An 18,096-nucleotide genomic window follows, 5' to 3' on the forward strand; every position below is an offset into this window, starting at 1 on the left:
TTTATTTAAGAGAAAACACAAGTGGAATAGAGTTCTGGTTTTCAGATGTAGTTCCTCGCGGTGCCATTGTAAATAAACTCTTGTCCTAAAATGGAAGAAGTGGGCCAGTGCTGTGTGGTCCCCGCTCCAAACCTCCACCACGTGCAGCTCTCCACACTCACAGCCTCCTGGAAACACCACAGCTGAGGAGGCTGGGACATTTTTGAGGTTTTCCTAAACTTCTACATCAATTTGTCCACAAACGCTCAACTACTGCACATTTTCAGATACAAGTACACACAGAGTTACAAAGTGCACATTTACATTCAGAATATTCATTGTTTGGAGTAGTTTTAATGTTAAATCAGCAGTGCGGATTTTTATTGTGTTGCGTTGTGCTTTCAAGTCATCTAGTAATGGTCTTATTTAGGTATTTTATTGTGAAAGGGAAGAAAGAATGTTAAAATAAGCTTATGTTCTTTACGGGCTCATTTCAGTGCATCACCTGAGACTTTTATTGTGAAGCTATGAGGAATGTAGCGTATTAAAGTGTACGAAATCTTACAATATACCTAATGTTTTTTATTGTTAAGCGGGGGCTGATAATGTTTTTATGGCATGACAAAACTGATATATCTATAAACTTTTATTGTGAGAGGGAAGTAATACAATCTCCAGGCCTGACTGTGAAGTGTCTTGCTCGAAGACGCAAGAACTTAGAAAATAATGGGAACTGGTATCCAACGTACAGCGCTTTTCATATATAAATACAAACTAGTAATGTCAAAACACATGTATTTGCTTTTAGTTATGATAGTTTTATCATATCAGCTTAAAGGTTCCATCACAAACAGACCTGGAGTTGTGTTTTGTTTCATTCACACATGTTTAACACACAAACCCTGCACATTTAGACAGAGTTCTTCTCTCAAACTGAAAACACACTGTTCCACCTTGTGATGTCATCATGGGGTAATACAGGAAGTGCTCCACAGTGTTTTTAAACTCCACACACTAGAATCATTTGGATGATTTCAGCCCTGTAATTGCCAATCTCTACTGAACTAAAGGTAAAAGGAGCTGTTAACTTGAAAATTACCACTTCATGACATCACAAGGTGGGACAGAACATTTAATAAACAGTTACTCAAACATGTGTGAATGAAACAAAACAGAAATCTGAGTATGTTTTTGAGGAGGTAACGACATTATAACATGACTTAAAGCTCACAAGAGTCAATTTTTTTGTGTAATATAGGACCTTTGAAGCAACTTTGGTGGTTTGGGGCTTACCAACTGCTTGTCTCCATGGAGATGTCATTGTTTAACCTGTAAAGCTTCACAGTACGGCATAAAACTTTGCAGCTAGTGAAACATACCTTGAAAAAACATGCGTAAGTACAGATCTGTCTGTCACTTGGCCTGTTGGTGTCTCCTGCTTCTCTCCATGAAGGCAAAGCAATAACATCTCCATGGACACGAGCGCTGTTCCTATATGTCCGGTTTTATCTTTGTTATAGTGTCACGCTTTGCCCTTTTACTTCGTCCGAATATAATAAGACAAGATGTTTTTTGGGTCTGTTTTGTAGTTAGCCTCTCTTGGTTCTTTTATCCAGCTGTACGCCTTTCCCCGAGCACCTAAAGAGCAGTAAAACGATGATTAAACTTCGGGGTAGTCTCCAAAAACCCTGACCCCTGTTCTTCAATACTCCCTCTTAATACCACTTATGCACTATGTATAAGTGATGTAGAGGTTTAGAACTTTATCAACACATTACTGAACAGAACAATCCACTGTGAAAGCTCCACAGTGCAACTTTAGTCCACTCCCAAGCTTCTAAGAAAATTACTTCATTAAATCTAACTTCTTCTTGACAGGAAATCCCTCTAAAAACAGAAAATGGAAGTGGTCCAGGAGGCAGAGGAAGGCCACGAATGTTAAAGTTTACATAGGATATTTAATACGGCTTTAAATCAAAGACACGTTAAAGTTGAACCAAAATAAAAGTAGCTATTGAACCTCTTTGTCCCAACTACACAACCTAGACCACTTCATTTACCAGTTTTGACTTTAATAACCTCTTAAGGTGGACACGAGGGGTCTACACTACGCACAAGGCGCTGAGAGGTTTGTCGCAATGGAGGTAAACGGGTACGAGAGGCACTAGGAAAGGTAGTTTTCAGAGTATTGCCGGTGCTACGGACGTCAATGTACAAAACTCACAGGTCAGTGCATGACTAGACACAGAGAAGCAATAGTTTGAGTGATCCTTACACGATAAAGGACAAAGAACATGTAAAATACAACTCTTTATATACAGAAATGTAACCACAGACTCCTCCCTGCTTAGTCATTCCGAGAATCAAATTTGCATCCTCTTTTCTCGGTATAACCAAATTAAGACTTCTGCGGTTTACACATAACACAACGTCCTTTCATCTGTAGGTGCAGCGGACACATGATACCACATAAAAAGTGTCAATGTGCATTACGCAATACGCAAACACACATATTGTTGTACCAAACCGTGTGTAAGATCTTCCTGAAGAATAAAAAATGTATAAAATTATAATCATGAAATCACCTGTTATTAACGATTATCCCGATAAACCTTTAACACAAAAGTAGATCTCTCAATAAACATTTATATTTTAAGGATAAAACTTGTAAAAATACTGCAAAACTTGAGGTCAAAATAAATTCAAATGACATAAAAATTATAAAAATAGATTCAACTTATAAGAGCCATTGTAATACTCTTGTCCCTCTAAACCACATGTGTCAAACTCAAGGCCCGCGAGCCAAATGTGGCCCTCCACATCATTTTATGTGGCCCTCGACACGGCAAATTTAAAGTCTTAAAATCTCAATTTATCAGGAGATACACAGTTACACAACCATATTTTTACATCTAGACAAATGCATATGCAATATTTAAAACTTGAATAAGTAATAAATACAGAAACAGTTAATTAACAAGTTTTAAATTAGTTTGATTTATTTTACATTTGGCCCTTTGAGAGCTGCCATTTTACTGATGTGGCCCTCGGTGAAAATGTGTTTGACACCCCTGATCTAAACAGACACGACGACAGTGTTCATCTGTGGAAGCTGGAATCGCACCATCGACCCGTGGGCCACTGGATCTTACCGCCTTACCAGTGAGGTTAATGTTGACAGCGGGATTCGAACCGCCAACCTTTAAATGAGTGGTACCAACTCAGCCACTGTCACATTAACATTGGTTTTCGATGCTGTGTGTTCCTAATAAAAGTTACCATGAGTTTACTATGGTATTGCATCTTGTTGTTTTCTGTTAAATACTCAAACGCTTCCTGATCTGAAGGTTGGCGGTTCAAATCCCATTCTTGACATAAGCCGTGGCGCAGGTGGAGTGTCTTGCCCAAGGACAGAACAACACTAAGCCTTTCTAATTATAAAAAAACACTAAAGTACCTGAACTAAAACTCATAAAAAATAAAGTTTGTAGTACATTTTCTCTCATGTCATTTGACTTCCACTCCCTAAAGGAACTCCAAAGTCCAACCTTGAGGAGCTGTACAGGGAAGGCCCGACCACATGTGAACACATCTGGTACAACGTAAACAGTAAAGGGAAGGGCGGAGCTGTAGTGAAGCCTTGTTTGTCTATTTCCTTTGTTCCTCATTGCAGAATCTGTGTGAGCTCATCCCATACACTTGACATGCAAACCAGGCCTGAACACAAGGAAACGCCTTTGTTTTGTATAAATATCACGCAGCAATGATGGTAGTAGCCAGAAAGTACAAGAACTGTTACTTCAAAATGGTCGGAGTACAAATTAGTGGTAATAAAAAAAAAAGAGAGAAACTTTTAGTCTAGTAAGTGTCTGGGGATAACTTTTGATTCACAATTTTAAGTTAAAGCAGATCTATTGTGCTTGCGTCTGGTATTTAGTTCTAATCTATGACAACCGTGGAAAGGCTTAATAAAAGAAACAAGTTCGCTGACTTCTGTTTTAGAAAACTGCAGTGTCCAATGGGAGCTGACGTCACTGTAAACGTCAACAAAACAAGGAGCTGTGTGTCACGGTGGGCCTGTGCCGGTGGTGATGAAAACGGAGGTCGATCGGCAAAATTTCATCTTGAAAATAAGCAATTAAAGATCGCTCGAACATGCACAAATCACTCCAAATATAACCTCAACAGGGTCAATGAGAAGGAAACAAGTATAACATTGTTCTGAAACGACGGTGAAAAGTTTATTAAAGACAAAACATTAAACGATAGATAAAATCTGGCACTGTATTTTCCGGAGTATAAGTTACACCAGCGAAAAAAAGCAGCATAATGAAGAAAAAAACATAAGTCGCACTGGACTGTAATTTATTTTACAAAATTCAGGATCAAGAACAGACATTTTATCTTAAAAGGCAAGTTATAATAATAACAGTAAAATAGAGCTGAATATCAGTACAGCACACTAACGTAACACATTTATATTTATTCAGCTACATGAAGCATAAACAGGAAAATGAATGTGTCTGGTGTGTTAACGTAAGATATTAACAGTTAATCCGAGAACTAAAGCATAAAAAACAAGTTTATTCTCGATCTCACTCCAAATCACTAAATCCATTGAATTCTTCATCCTCAGTGTCACTTCTGAACAACTCCGTCTGCTCCTGAAGTAAATGAAGCACCACTTCCATGTGGCTGTTACTGCTACACGAGCCTAGAGTGTCCTCACACGGTCGTCGATGTGAAATTATATATTTTAATAATTTCACATATAAATCGCATCAGAGTATAAGTCGCACCCCCTGACAAACTATGAAAAAAGTGTGACTTATAATCCGTAAAATACAGTATTTTTGAATTAACACCGCAAAACTGAACAATCATGTTTGAAGGAAGGCAAGACACACACACACACACGCACACACCCCCACACACACACACACACACACACACACACACACACACTAGCTTTGTTGGCAATGTTCCACAGTATGGTATTCCATTTATCCATTCTGAGTAAATATAACAGTGAAGCCCTTTTGCTCAGAGAGGAAGTCCAAGGCAGAGGTTAGATCCCAGGGCCCGGAAGAGCAGGGAGGTGGCCCGGAAAACCTGGACTGACAGCGGGAACGCGGGAGGAAACGTGACAGGAAAAGTCTGACTGCTTTTGAATAACAACAGCCGGACACGTCGGGTCACACGGGGTGAAGAGTTGTGGAGAGTCCCTGTTGACTGGTGACACCCAAGATTCCATTGTAGTTGATACAGATTTGTGAATTCATTGAGGATATTTTGAGAAACAGAGGTGTTGCCAAAGTGCGTAGAGGCCAAGGGGGCGGGGCATGGGTCTGATTGACAGCTGTCACCGACTTGTGAGATAATGTCAATTGGTTTATGTGACTCCCACTCACTTTACACATTCAGGCACATCATTTTGGTCTTAAAATGTTCGTATTAATCCACTGTACATGATCCTGGTGTTCTTATTTCACTATTGTGTCTGTAAATCAAGATATGACCAGGCGCCTTATTTCCCAACATCGCTCTCACTAGCGTTAGAAACAGGTTTGATTGACAGTGTTGCTAAGCGTCTGCTTCCTGCTAAACGTCATGTGAGTAAATGGTGAGAAGGAAACAACTATAATTAAAAGCTCTGAAAAGTTGGCTCTGCAGAACAGGTCCTTTAAAATGTCAATATAAACTCATGACGCTGTTGTTTGACACACTGGTCACATACAGGAACTCCACAGATGCAGTAGCAGTAGTACATGCAGCAGGTTTTGCATAAAAGAAAATAAGAAAGGAAATGAAAATAAAATAAAGGCCTTGTCTCTGCAGCTGAAACTTAAAACTATGAAAACTCAGGAACTGGGAAACAGCAGCATTCATGAAGACACAAGTCACATGGACATCAAAATCTGTCTCATATCAGGAAAGACCAACTCTCCGCCCTGGCATTTAATACTAGCTAGACAGGATTTCTCTGTGTTTTATTGTTCTTTCCCTATGTATTGTATTTGTTTTCTGACTTTTTATGTGAAGCACTCTGGGCAGCTTAAGTTGTATGTATATGTGCTATATAAAAACAACCGAATGGAACTGAAAAAGAACAAAAAAATGTTTAAAAAAAGTCTTTGAGTGATATGAAATAGATGGAGGTGTTAAGTAAATGTATGGATAAGGTTTAATACATAAATAGTGGAAAAAAAAGTGAATTGTGCATATCTTGATCAAATGATAATGATAAACATAATGCATCAAATATGTGATTTAAAACTGGGGGAAAGGGGCAGGGATAAATATGTTTATACAACAGCGGCAGTAGCTCAGTTTGTGTCACTTATCTGAAGGTTGGCGGTTCAAATCCCGCTCTTGACACACACAAAAAAAACATCATTGGTTGAGCGGGCAAAGCCACTGATGCACAGGTTGGCGATGCGATTTTAGCTCCCACAGATGAATTTATTGAGGAAATTTTGTGTCCTTGGGCAAGACACTTGACCCACCTCGCTCCCAGTGTGTGCTTTGAGTTGAAGATGGAAAAGTGCTATATAAAAATGTGACCGTTTACCGTTTACTTCCATCCACTCCTTTGTAAAGATGTATATACAGTGGCCAATCAGGACGCAGAACACAACGCACGTTTATACACTGTGGAAAAAAAACAAAAAAACAAGCAAAATTGTACAAAAAAATCCACAAAACAGCGAGGCCGTGAAAGGTGAACCGCAATATAGTGAGGGACAACTGTATATGATTACGTTTGAGGTTGACTGAGGGTAAAATATCACAGTTTCATTTAAAACATTTCACAAACTTGATTTATTCCTTTGTTTTTACTGACCCCGACCTTTCAGCCAGTCCAGATACAAGAATCGGTCATGTTTTGTTTCTTTCGCTGGGGCCAAGGTTTCATTTACTCCACATCTTTGCTTGATCAGACACTGGACTGGTCATTGTTTAGTCTGAGATTGATTACGCACATCACATCCGACTTTACTTAACCTTCAAAATCTTGTTTCCAGAATAATAATACAGATTACAAATAGGCCTGAAATCATAATCCTGTTCCAAAGGTGCACTGTGTTTGCCTCGGACTCATAATACACACTTGTCTGAGTCTTGAGTCAGTTTTCAGAAGGAGCGTGATTGACAGGTGGATTAGCCAATCAGGGACGAGCACGGTCCATCTGTATTGGAAATAATAAAGGAAAAAAATATCACAGGGAACTGATTTTATTTGTAAATTATAAGTGACCAATGAGCTCCTTTGTTTCACATGTGTCACTGAAAAAAAATAAATCTGATTGGACGATCACGTTTGACCAGGTTTGAGACACAATGGAGGACATGGGGACTGGACTCATATCAGTCTGTATAAAAAAACACAGAGAAAGATCATTGTAGATTTGCCAGACAAGCACTATGTAACTTTCACTGTTGCGTCTCCATGGAGATTTTATTAGTTTGCTTGGAATGTTCCACAGTTGGTAAATTGTCACATTTTTAAAAAAGTGCTTTTCCATCTTTTCCATCAAGGCATCACTCACTCACACACACACACACACACACACACACACACACACACACACACACACACACACACACACAATCATACACCAATGTACGCACACACTGTAGTAGTAGTAGTAGTAGTAGTAGTAGTAGTAGTAGTAGTAGTAGTAGTAGTAGTAGTAGTAGTAGTAGTAGTAGTAGTAGTAGTAGTAGCAGTAGTAGCAGCAGCAGTAGTAGTAGTAGTAGTTGCAATAGTAGTAGCAGTAGCAACAGCAGTAACAGTAGTAGTAGTAGTAGTAGTAGCAGCAGTAGTAGTAGTTGTAACAACAGTAGCAGTAGTAGCAGCCGCAGTAGCAGAAGTAGTAATAGTAGTAATGTATGTTTTGAAGAAATACTGGTAAGATAAGATAAGACAAGTCGAAAGCCACACTATGGAACCTTCATGGCAAACAGTCGCTACCAATAACCTCTTGACATCTTTTCCCCCTACAGAAGTTCCATAGTGTTCATTAGTTTTTTGTGTTTTTAATCAGTGCTTGAGCTGCTTTTATATTCCAGACGTCGTATTTTGACCATGAGCATAACTCGTGTCCAGTCAGACCGGTTTGTGCTGCAGCCGCTTCATTAAACATTCATCACTGTGTTGGACCACACTCTCATTTACAAAGATGAATTGTGTGTCACACCGCCTCAGCTCCACTCAGAATAAATATTTGACTTTTCTGAGGTATGTGCACACTGCTTTGGTTTTCTAAGCAATGCAAGGACTGTTTTTTTGCAGAACAACTGTATACAACTGTACCAAATCACATACATTTCTGTTAAATTCTATGGAGTTTTGAAAATTACTATCTGTGTTTTTCATGTTGTTACAGAAGATTACAAGGGGTTTACAGATCGAGACTAAACACGACTGAAAAAGATGTCTGCTGTTGTCTTAAAGTGAGTTTTAAAAAGAACAGAAACGTGAAAAAGATAAGGCACAGGCTGAACAGAGAACATCAAGAGCGAAATGAAATGTACTGGCGCCATCTGGTGGTTGTAAAGAGCATAGCGTCACCTGGAACTGTAAATTGTGTTGATCTGTCTTGTGTTTCTTTTCTATATTTTGTCTATGAATTGGATATAAATATGTTGTATAAAGAAATTCTGTTACTTTTTGTAAGGAGTATTGCGTGGAGGAATTAAAACTATAATAGCAAATGGATAAATGTGATAAAGTGAAAAAAAAAACAAACAAAAAAACAATGATGATAAAATAATAATAATAATAATAACAATAATAATAATAATAATAATAATAATAATAATAATAATAATAATATTTTTTAAAAATCTGAAAAATCAAGGTTCAATTTAACCCTTCAAGGACTGAGCACATAGGCCATTAGAGCTCACCTACACTCTTTTTTTTTCTTTTTTTAGCCATAAAAGTCATGTTAAAAAAAAGTATCAGAATGTACTTTTGCCTTTTTTCACACAACTACCTCTATTTTACATATCCATCCTTATTTTTCCTTTAATACATCAAATAAGTGTGTAATCTCAGTTGAAGTAGAAGAAAAATATAAAAACTAATGTTACTGAGTAACTAATCTGGCCAGCTTAGAAACACATTAAATTACATATCTGAACAATAATCAACATTTATACAAGAGATTATGCATATTGTACTTAGGGTTAGGTTTTCACAGCCCTTCCTATAAAAAAAAATGTCAGGCGTTTATGCAGCTAAGATACTGATTTTGCCAGGTCATACTTTTTGGATCGTCTATTAAAGACTATCTGAAGTTCTGCAGCTTATAGGTTTGCAATCTTTGGTCAAATATCCTTTAGCAATAGTTTATTTATTTTGTTTGCGATGTCATTTTCTATATTCAGCTTTTTTAAGTTGTTGCTATCATTTATTATTATTATTATTATTATTATTATTATTATTATTATTATTATTATTATTATTATTTTATTTTATTTTTTTTCATTTTAGAAATCAGTTCTATTAGGCACTATTATTGGTTTGGCATATTTCTTTCTGAAAACAAGTTAAAAAAAAAAAGATCAAATTAAATGTTATGTTCATGTTAAGTTGAAAATGCTATGCTCAAACTCTACAAAAGTTCTTTTCTAAATCTACTTCATATTTGATCAAACCTTTGGCCTTTGAATAACACTGCTCCACATGCACCACTAGAGGGCGCCTTCACATCACAGTAAAAATCTCAAAACTCTGTCCACCACCTGCAAATTAGCTTCAAGATTGTGCATGAAACATCACATTTGAATCATATTTTGAAGAATTTGAAATGAGAGCTTCCAATACTTCACATGATTTTCAAAAGTAGAGATCACTTCATCACGTTCTATTGCACAGATGTGAAGTTGGATGGTTACTCCCTGTGAAGCCTCATATATACACCACAGAATAATCGCTCAGCTAGGTACTCCTGATAAAGATCCTCACTCAAACTGTGCCAATATAAGCTTTGTGAGTAACATGTCACATCCTGCCATAATTAAGTGCATTAATATGTAAAAAATGGTGCTGATTTCATGTGTGTACAAGTCTAGAAGCTTCTTACTAAATGACATTCTTGGGCAAATATCAAGGCAAGAGACATGTAAAACGTTTGATATGTCTGTGTATTTTTTTATACAGATTGATATCAGTCTTGTCGTTGTGTCTCAAGCTCGGACAAACGTGATCGTCCAATCAGATTTGTTGTTTTCAATGACACGTGAAACGAAGGAGCTCATTGGTCACTTATGATTTACAAATAAATTCAAATTTCTCTCACCTCAGATTAACAGTTTAGTGCTTTGCTCACTGGTATTGCAGAAATCCTTGATGTTTTTCAGCCTCCTGTAATATATTTTTTTACGTAATGGACCATGCGTGTCTCTGATTGGCTAATCCACCTGTCAATCACATCCATTTGGAAATTTACCAGGGACCAGACTCACATCTTCATACAGTTGTGAAGAAGTGTGTGAAGTGCATGTTCTCGATCCGACGCAAGGTACAAGTATTATTGCCTCATAAAATATTGGGGCAGATAAAAACTTCATATTGGTAAGTTTTAAAAAAAGCATTGAACTTTCTGTGATGTATTTATTCATTCACTGGATCCACATTTAGCTGCAGCAAAGACATTCCATTATTAGATTAGACCAGGGGTGTCCAAACTTTTCTCATTAAGGGCCACATATAAAAACACAGACAAAGCTGAGGGTCAATTGAGGGCCATAGACTGGTCGCCAATACAGTGAATACTTCAAATCTGTGTTATTATTACAAGTTAGACTGAACCACTAGACCTTTATTCATGTTTACATCCTCAATAGGACACATTAAATATTTGATATGGGCTTGTTAAAGTAGATTTTCAGAAATGTGCAGTAAAAAGTTTTGTTTAAGGTAATATGGGTCAATTCACCTGGAAGATTGAGGGCCAAGAAAAATTGGTCTGAGGGCCGCATTTGGTCCCCGGGCCACAGTTTGGGCATGCCTGGATTAGACCATTTCATTAATCAAAACTATTTTTTTTAGAATGAACCCCAAAAACAACAGTTACTATGGGCTTTTAATGTTAATCAGTGTAACTTTTCATTAATACCCATACTAATACTAATACTTATTTACAAATTTGCATTATTTACTTTACTTTATTATTATGAAACAACTTAATGGGCCTGTAGCAGATTTTTTTCCCAGGTAATTAAGAAAAATATGTAATGTATTACTCAACTCCTGAGGTCAAAATATGTGCGTGTTAGCATGCTAGTTAACGTTAGTGTCACCATCGTGGCAAAACTCTGCTCTGGCCTGGTCTGAAGGTTGTGAAAAGTGCTTATAAACTCATCCAGGTGAATAATTAGAATGCTCAAAATGCGTACAGTAAGTGAGGAATGACGTCGGACCAATGCACAATGTTTTTCATGTTTTGAAGGCAGCAAAAAATCAGGTACAACCCCTAAAATGCACTCTCAAAAGTATTAAAACTTAAGAAGTACATTTCCAATAGGAGGAGATTTGCATAGTTTAGATATGGGCAAATTACCATAACAAACATCAGGGCTAAGTGTAAATATTAAAAACACCAGAGGCAGTGTTAAAGATTACCAGCTTTTATTTATTGAAAAATAGAGCTGTTATTTCAAAAGAAGAAAAGTGAAGGAGGTGAATATATTAATATACTGTAAAACCAGAAGAAAGAATATGAAAGACTTGGCATAGCGCTACCGCCAAAAAACAAAAACATTTTATCTGCAGTCCAGTCATTGGGGCACTTAAATCGTTTTATAGTTCATTTTGGTCAAATCTTTCCAGAATTCTCACCACGTACCATGAAATTGTACAGTATTTTATTTCTCAAAGTACAGCATGTCGGCTTGGTTAAACGCAATTCTTTTCAAATACTTAAAACTATCTGCAAATGCGCTACTTAGTGTTACAGCCCTGGCATTCTTCACTGCTTTGTGTGCTGGTACCGCAAGGTCAAATAGCAGATAACATAGTAGACTGTAATATAAATTCACATTGTAAGCTTTATAAACAGCTGTAAAAAATGTATACGTTTTTTTCTATGGTATGTACAAAGTATTTGGGAGAATGGCAGCAGCTATCTCAACAATCATAAGAAAACACTGGAAATTTGGCCCGTAACATCAAAATGTAAGACTTCAATATCTATAAGTAGAAAAATAAACCCCGAACCCCATATTATAAAGTCCACAGGGGCTTGTAACGCTCTCACCCGCCTCAAAACTGTGAGCAGGAACCACAAATACAGCTTTTAACGCTATTATTACGCTATTTTCTGATTTGTTATAATGTTGTTTCCTCATCATAAACAGACCTGGGGTTGTGTTCGGCTTCATTCACATTTTTAACACACAAACACATCTGTATATTTCAGCTGAGTTCTTCTCTCAAACTGAAAACACTCCGTTCCACCTTGTGATGTCATGGGGTAATACAGGAAGTGCTCCATTGTGTTTTTAAACTTCATACATCTTCGCTAAAATCATTTGTTTCAATTTCAGCTCATCTCTACTAAACTTTAGGAGGTAAAAGGAGCTGTTAACTTGAAAACTACCACTTCGTGACATCACAAGGTGTAACAACGATGTAGATGAACTAATAATCCATTACTCAAATGTGTGAATGAAACAAAACACAACTCCAGGCTTGTTTTTGAGGCAGTAACATCATTATAACATGGCTTGAAACTCAGAAAACTCACATCACTTGCGTAATATAGTCATAGTAATAGTAACTTTAACACAAAATGAAACCAGGCATCAATCGGGATAGGAACAAGTTGTGTAAACCTCTACTTAACAACTACCACGTGATAAATGATCAAAAAGCCGTGTGCCAAACATCACAAGCGCACACCTGTCGTCTGCTTTTGTTGGACCAGAGTCAAAGTCCGTTAACGGTTCAAAATTGTTTACTGAAATTTTGGAAATTCCGGTTGATTTAATTATCCGTTGCATTCAGTTTTGATTTGGGGTTGTGTGAAAATTTAAAAATACAACCCGCCTACTCTTCCTGCCTGTCTGTCTGATGTTTAAATAACACTCTGAGCACATCTCATTCATGAAGATAAACTTAAAGGGCACATATTACACTCTTTTCTGATCTATGTTATGATGTTTCCTCATAACAGACCTGGAGTTGTGTTTTGTTTCATTCACACATACCCTGCACATTTAGGCTAACTTATTTTCTTTTCTTCAAACGGAAAACACTGTGTTCCACCTTGTGATGTCATGAGGTACAACGCAGGAAGCGCGCCACTGTGTTTTTATGATAATATATAATAATTTAAGACCTTGAATTGCCAATCTCTACTGAACAAAAGGTAAAATGTAGCTGTAAACTTGAAAACTACAGCTTTATGACATCACAAGGTGGAACAGAGCATTTTGAACGTTGAGTAACCTTTTATTATTCATCTGTCTACGTCTCCAAACACATGTGAATGAAAAAAAATACAACTCCAGGTACGTTTTTGATGAAGTAACAACATTATAACAAGATTTTGCGTAATATAGGACCTTTAATATTTATTTTTGATGGTACCAATAGATCCACTTCAAATCACGTAACTTCTGTTTATCTTTTGACCGGCTCCAACTGATCCCAACATTTTCTGTGTGTCTTTTTTTATTTCACATTTTTTCCATTTTCAGCAAAAGTGAGTGATATTAAAGGCGCACTATGAAACATTTTCTGGTGAAGGGGTGATCTGCTACCTGCGTTCAATGCTTTTCTTGGAATGTCCCACAGTACAGCATTAAATGTATCTATTTTGCATTTATTCAAATACAGGTGAAAAAAAATACACTAAAAACATGCATTTCATTAGTGAACAGTGATCAAAGCTGTAACTTGGGCTAGTTGGGTCTTCAGGGAGAAGTTTAATGTCATACCGTGGAACCTTGGAGGCAAGCAGGTGACAGACCTCCACCAGAAAGTTCCCTAGAGCGCCTTTAAACATGTCAGCTAAAGTCCCCTGATAGTTATAGGAGTGTTCTTAGTGTCAAGTAAGTGCCACGATGTAGAAATTACGCCGCAAACTGCAAATGTTTTCAGATAATACATTTTACATACAATTTTCCCTTATAAAATTAACATACTGTAGTGCCCAAAGATACGAGATACGATTATCCCAGTTCAAACGGCTCCTGTAAGTCCATAAACAGCACGAAGCAAATGGGGATATCCACACTGCACTTACAAATCATAGTTTCACTTCCACTTCTCTGTAGTGTCGAATGTGTCAATTTTTTCTACTTGACATATGACTTTTGAATCGCACAATCTCCATGTGGATTTCATGTGACAGACCATCGCAGTTCTTTAACCTTGTGGTCCAAAACCCTTTGCTTCAAATGCTCGACTGTCATGGTAATATCCCAATGGCTCGTTCAAACAATATCTCCGTCTTTGCTCTCATGAGAAGGGCGCTTTTTAAATACAGGGTTCATTTTATTATTAATTAAAAAGAGAATTCTCCAAAGAGCTATATCTCCCTTGTGAGTAAGGCTTAAATGATTATTGCTGATGTCAAGATATGATTTCAAGAAGCAAGTACGACCTTTGAAAAGTCTTTTTAAAGTCTGTAGATACTTCAGAATGACAAGTCCTTATGCCCATTTAAATGTTTAGCTTACACTCGGATTTCATCATCGTCGTCTTCATCCATAAATGTAAAATCCCCGTCTTCTCCATGCCGTGGAGAGCTGTACTTAGCGCTATCCGTATCGTCGTGGATATACTGGCGTTTGTCATTGCCGATGGATTCGGCGCTAGAAACGGAGTAGCTATCGTCGTGGTTGTTCATGTTGTTTCGGGTTTGGATGGCGAAGTTGTCAATACTTCTTGGAGGCCTTACCGGTGGAGCCTTCACCTCTGCATCATCATCGTCGATATGTGGGATATAAGACGGCGAAGCTCTACCGTCACTAGCTTTGTCTTCCTCAAATCCCAAATCGTCATCTTCCCATTCCTTTTTCTCCATTACTTCCAGAATATCATCGAGCATGGAAGGCCCCAAGTCGATATGGAACGACATCATGGACTCTGCGTGCTTCATTGACGTTGGTTTAGGCTTGGATGGCGGTAAATCTGTTAGTTCGCCGAAATTACGCTCATCGAAGTCGGTGTCTAGCGTAGCCATAGCCGCCGCTCCATTAGCTGGTTTCATATCAATTTCTGGTAAATTCTTCACCGGGCTTGAGGAGACGCTTTTTGGCAGACGATTAGCGCCGTTGTTGCTAGCATCTTCGTTAAGATAAGGCAGAGAGATCGCGTTTTTGACATAAGGAGCCGATATGCTGTTGTGTGCTGGCATGTTGTAGCTATCCGTGCGGTTTACGGACTGGGAACGCTTGCTACTTCTGAACGTACGAGACAGTAGGCTAGGTTTGGATACAGGAGAACCTTGTTTGGTCTCTTGCTCCCTCGGTGGTTCCCCCGATCGGGTGCTGAGGAAGGACGTGTCCCCGAATGCGTCCCCGCCCCTTCCGACATGCATCGTGTGTCGGAAATCTCCCAGAGGAGCGCTAATCATCTCAGCAGTCAGGTCAGCACGAGACCGCCGCTTGGACTGGTGGGAGTTGGACACCAGCTGTTTGAGGATCGGCATGATGGCAGTCTTTTTAGAGGGGAAAATCCACAGGAAAAAAAAGGAAGTAGATGAAGTAGAGTCCGGGTTTGGATATGTATAAATCTGAGTTGTCAGAACAAGCAGAATCTGAAGAGGTCACGATATATTTCCATTATGGTCCACGATGTTGAAGTGACGAGACGGAGATCTGTAAGAGAGAAGAGAGTAACATTAGAAACTAGACCCAAGACAACGCAATGTAATGTTAATTTTGCTGTTGAATGCGGTACCTTTAAAATGTCACTATCTCAACCACATAATCTGCATTTGTGTGTGTACAGTACAATCCTACAGTGATATTCATGGGTTGTTCAGTCACTTTCATCCCCGGGCACCATTTTGAGGACTATAGTAACAAACAAACAACAGCAAAATCCTTACTTTTTTCATTCCATTCCTCAATTACATGACCTGCTTTATGAAATGAAACTTGTTGAAGAGAAAGTAGTTTATTACTAAAACGATGTGTTAGTTAAAAATATTGTAAACTCAAAAAGCACTACTATTAGCTAAACATTTTGTCCCGGTAAAACCCATGGATAAAGCAAAGAGTTGAAGTTTTATGCAACAGAAAAATCTATATTAATTTTATTTATTTAATTATTTTTTTTACATATTTCTATTAACAAAAATAACTGCCGTCCACAAGCATTTCCTTCCACACAGTGTAATGGTCTAGACATGATCCTTCAAACTTCATTCAGTCTCGTTTCAGTCTGTTGCTGTGGATCCAATTGAAAAAAAAAATAAAATAAAATCCTCAGAAACTAATTACGAAAAAAACATAAATGGACACTCCAGATGTTTTTATGTATTCATATCTCCTAACACTTGGCACTGAACAGACTGAGACTAAGAATCTTTTGTCTAGCGTTGCCAATAAGCCCTACTTGAGTATTTTCTCTTATTCAGTCGCCTGTAAGGGTGTTATATAATACCAAAGAAAAGCTCTCTAGGCTAAAGTTCACAACGCTTCGAGCCAACCAATAGAAAGAGCCAAATTTGAGGTTACCCATCCCATTCCGTCCATTTTTGGGGTTTTACTTTAAAAACTTTAATATGTCGTTTTCATTTTTCCAAGGCGGCTATCACTACTGTGCCTTATAATGCGTTCAGGCCCCTCGCTGTTACATAAGCAGCGAGACACAGGATGCCCGCAGTCTGAGCAGTTCACGCTGGCAGCAATGAAAGAAAACTGCGAGGGGAAAAAATGTAGCGGAGCAGCATTTGGAGCTCAGAGAGTCCAGATCGTCGGCATTGTGTTGAAACTGCGCTATCACCAAAGGGATAAGATTCTGTTTGTTTTTCAGCAAATATTTCAACACGTCCAGCTGAATATCGCACACCACTCATCACAATTGTGTCTGTTCAGTTTAAAGAGACAGTGCAATGTGCTTTCAATTGATAGTGTTCCCAAAGGTAGTGCAAAGTCAGCGTAGTGGCGTTTTGTAAACCCGAGCGGTGGAATAAGATAAACGATATGGAATGTCCTGTCTTGTCGTGGTTGTTACAAGGTTAATAGAAACCATCTGGAATTGATCTGAAAAGAATCTTTCCTTCAGACGAGCCAAGATAATGAAAAAACGTTGACTATGGTAAAAATATTTGAAAATGAGTTTATGACCTGTCGATTCTTTCTAGTCGGGCGCTATGCTATCGACCAGCAAGGTTTTCATCAAAGCTGCTCTCTGTAACTTTTTTTGAAGAAAGGGTCATCACCTGCTTGTCTCCATGAATTTAGCTTATTCCGAAATGTTGCACAGTATGGCATTAAGCGCATCGATCTTACAATAGTGAAGTAATACTTTCGATCTTGCAATAGCGAAGTAATACTTTCACAGACAATAGTAATACGTTCAAAGACATGCATTTTTACTATGAGCAGTCTCGCCCCTCCACAGATCTGATTTGCTGCAACTTTGCCTAGCGTCACCACCCATTTGTCTCCATGGAAATAAGCAAGTTAAACTATGTGTCACTCAAAGCATAGCGATATTATCTCCACAGAGAGAAGCAGGTGGCAGAACCTCTATCAAGAAAAGTTATGAGTTACATCTTTAATATTCAAATGCATTTATCCATAGTGCCAGACTGTAATGCTTATTTTCTATCTATTATAAGCTACAGTGATGTTGTGGAAATTTGTTGCAAAAACCGTTAAAAGCAATAAGAAACAGATGGACACAAAAATAAAACTGGAATTTAAGTAAGACGCATTGCCAAATTATGCCATACTAAAAAATACACAGCTTTGGCTCTGATAATTACGCCTTTAGCTGGAGCATCGGACCAAAACAGAACTCATTTCAGTAGGATTTCAAACAAGTGTCCTTAAGTCACCGATAACGTCATGCCATAATTGAATCTTATTGGAGACTCCGTTTAAAACACCCACTGGCCTCGTGCGTAACTTTAACAAGCCACT

The 18,096-nt window shown here is 38.0% G+C and overlaps 1 protein-coding gene across 1 annotated transcript in view; it reads right to left on the reverse strand.

Annotated features, from left to right (window-relative positions):
* Positions 1–11,603: 11,603 nt before the first annotated feature.
* Positions 11,604–18,096, reverse strand: part of cdc42ep4b (CDC42 effector protein (Rho GTPase binding) 4b) — a 39,925-nt gene continuing 33,432 nt past the window's right edge. The window contains exon 2 of the mRNA XM_033985042.2: positions 11,604–15,819. Within this exon, the coding sequence (XP_033840933.1) occupies positions 14,673–15,650 (978 nt within the window). The 5' untranslated portion in view covers positions 15,651–15,819 and the 3' untranslated portion in view covers positions 11,604–14,672. The remainder of the gene's footprint in view (positions 15,820–18,096) is intronic.

Source organism: Periophthalmus magnuspinnatus, chromosome 19 (genome assembly GCF_009829125.3).
Source record: "Periophthalmus magnuspinnatus isolate fPerMag1 chromosome 19, fPerMag1.2.pri, whole genome shotgun sequence".
NCBI lineage: Eukaryota > Metazoa > Chordata > Actinopteri > Gobiiformes > Gobiidae > Periophthalmus > Periophthalmus magnuspinnatus.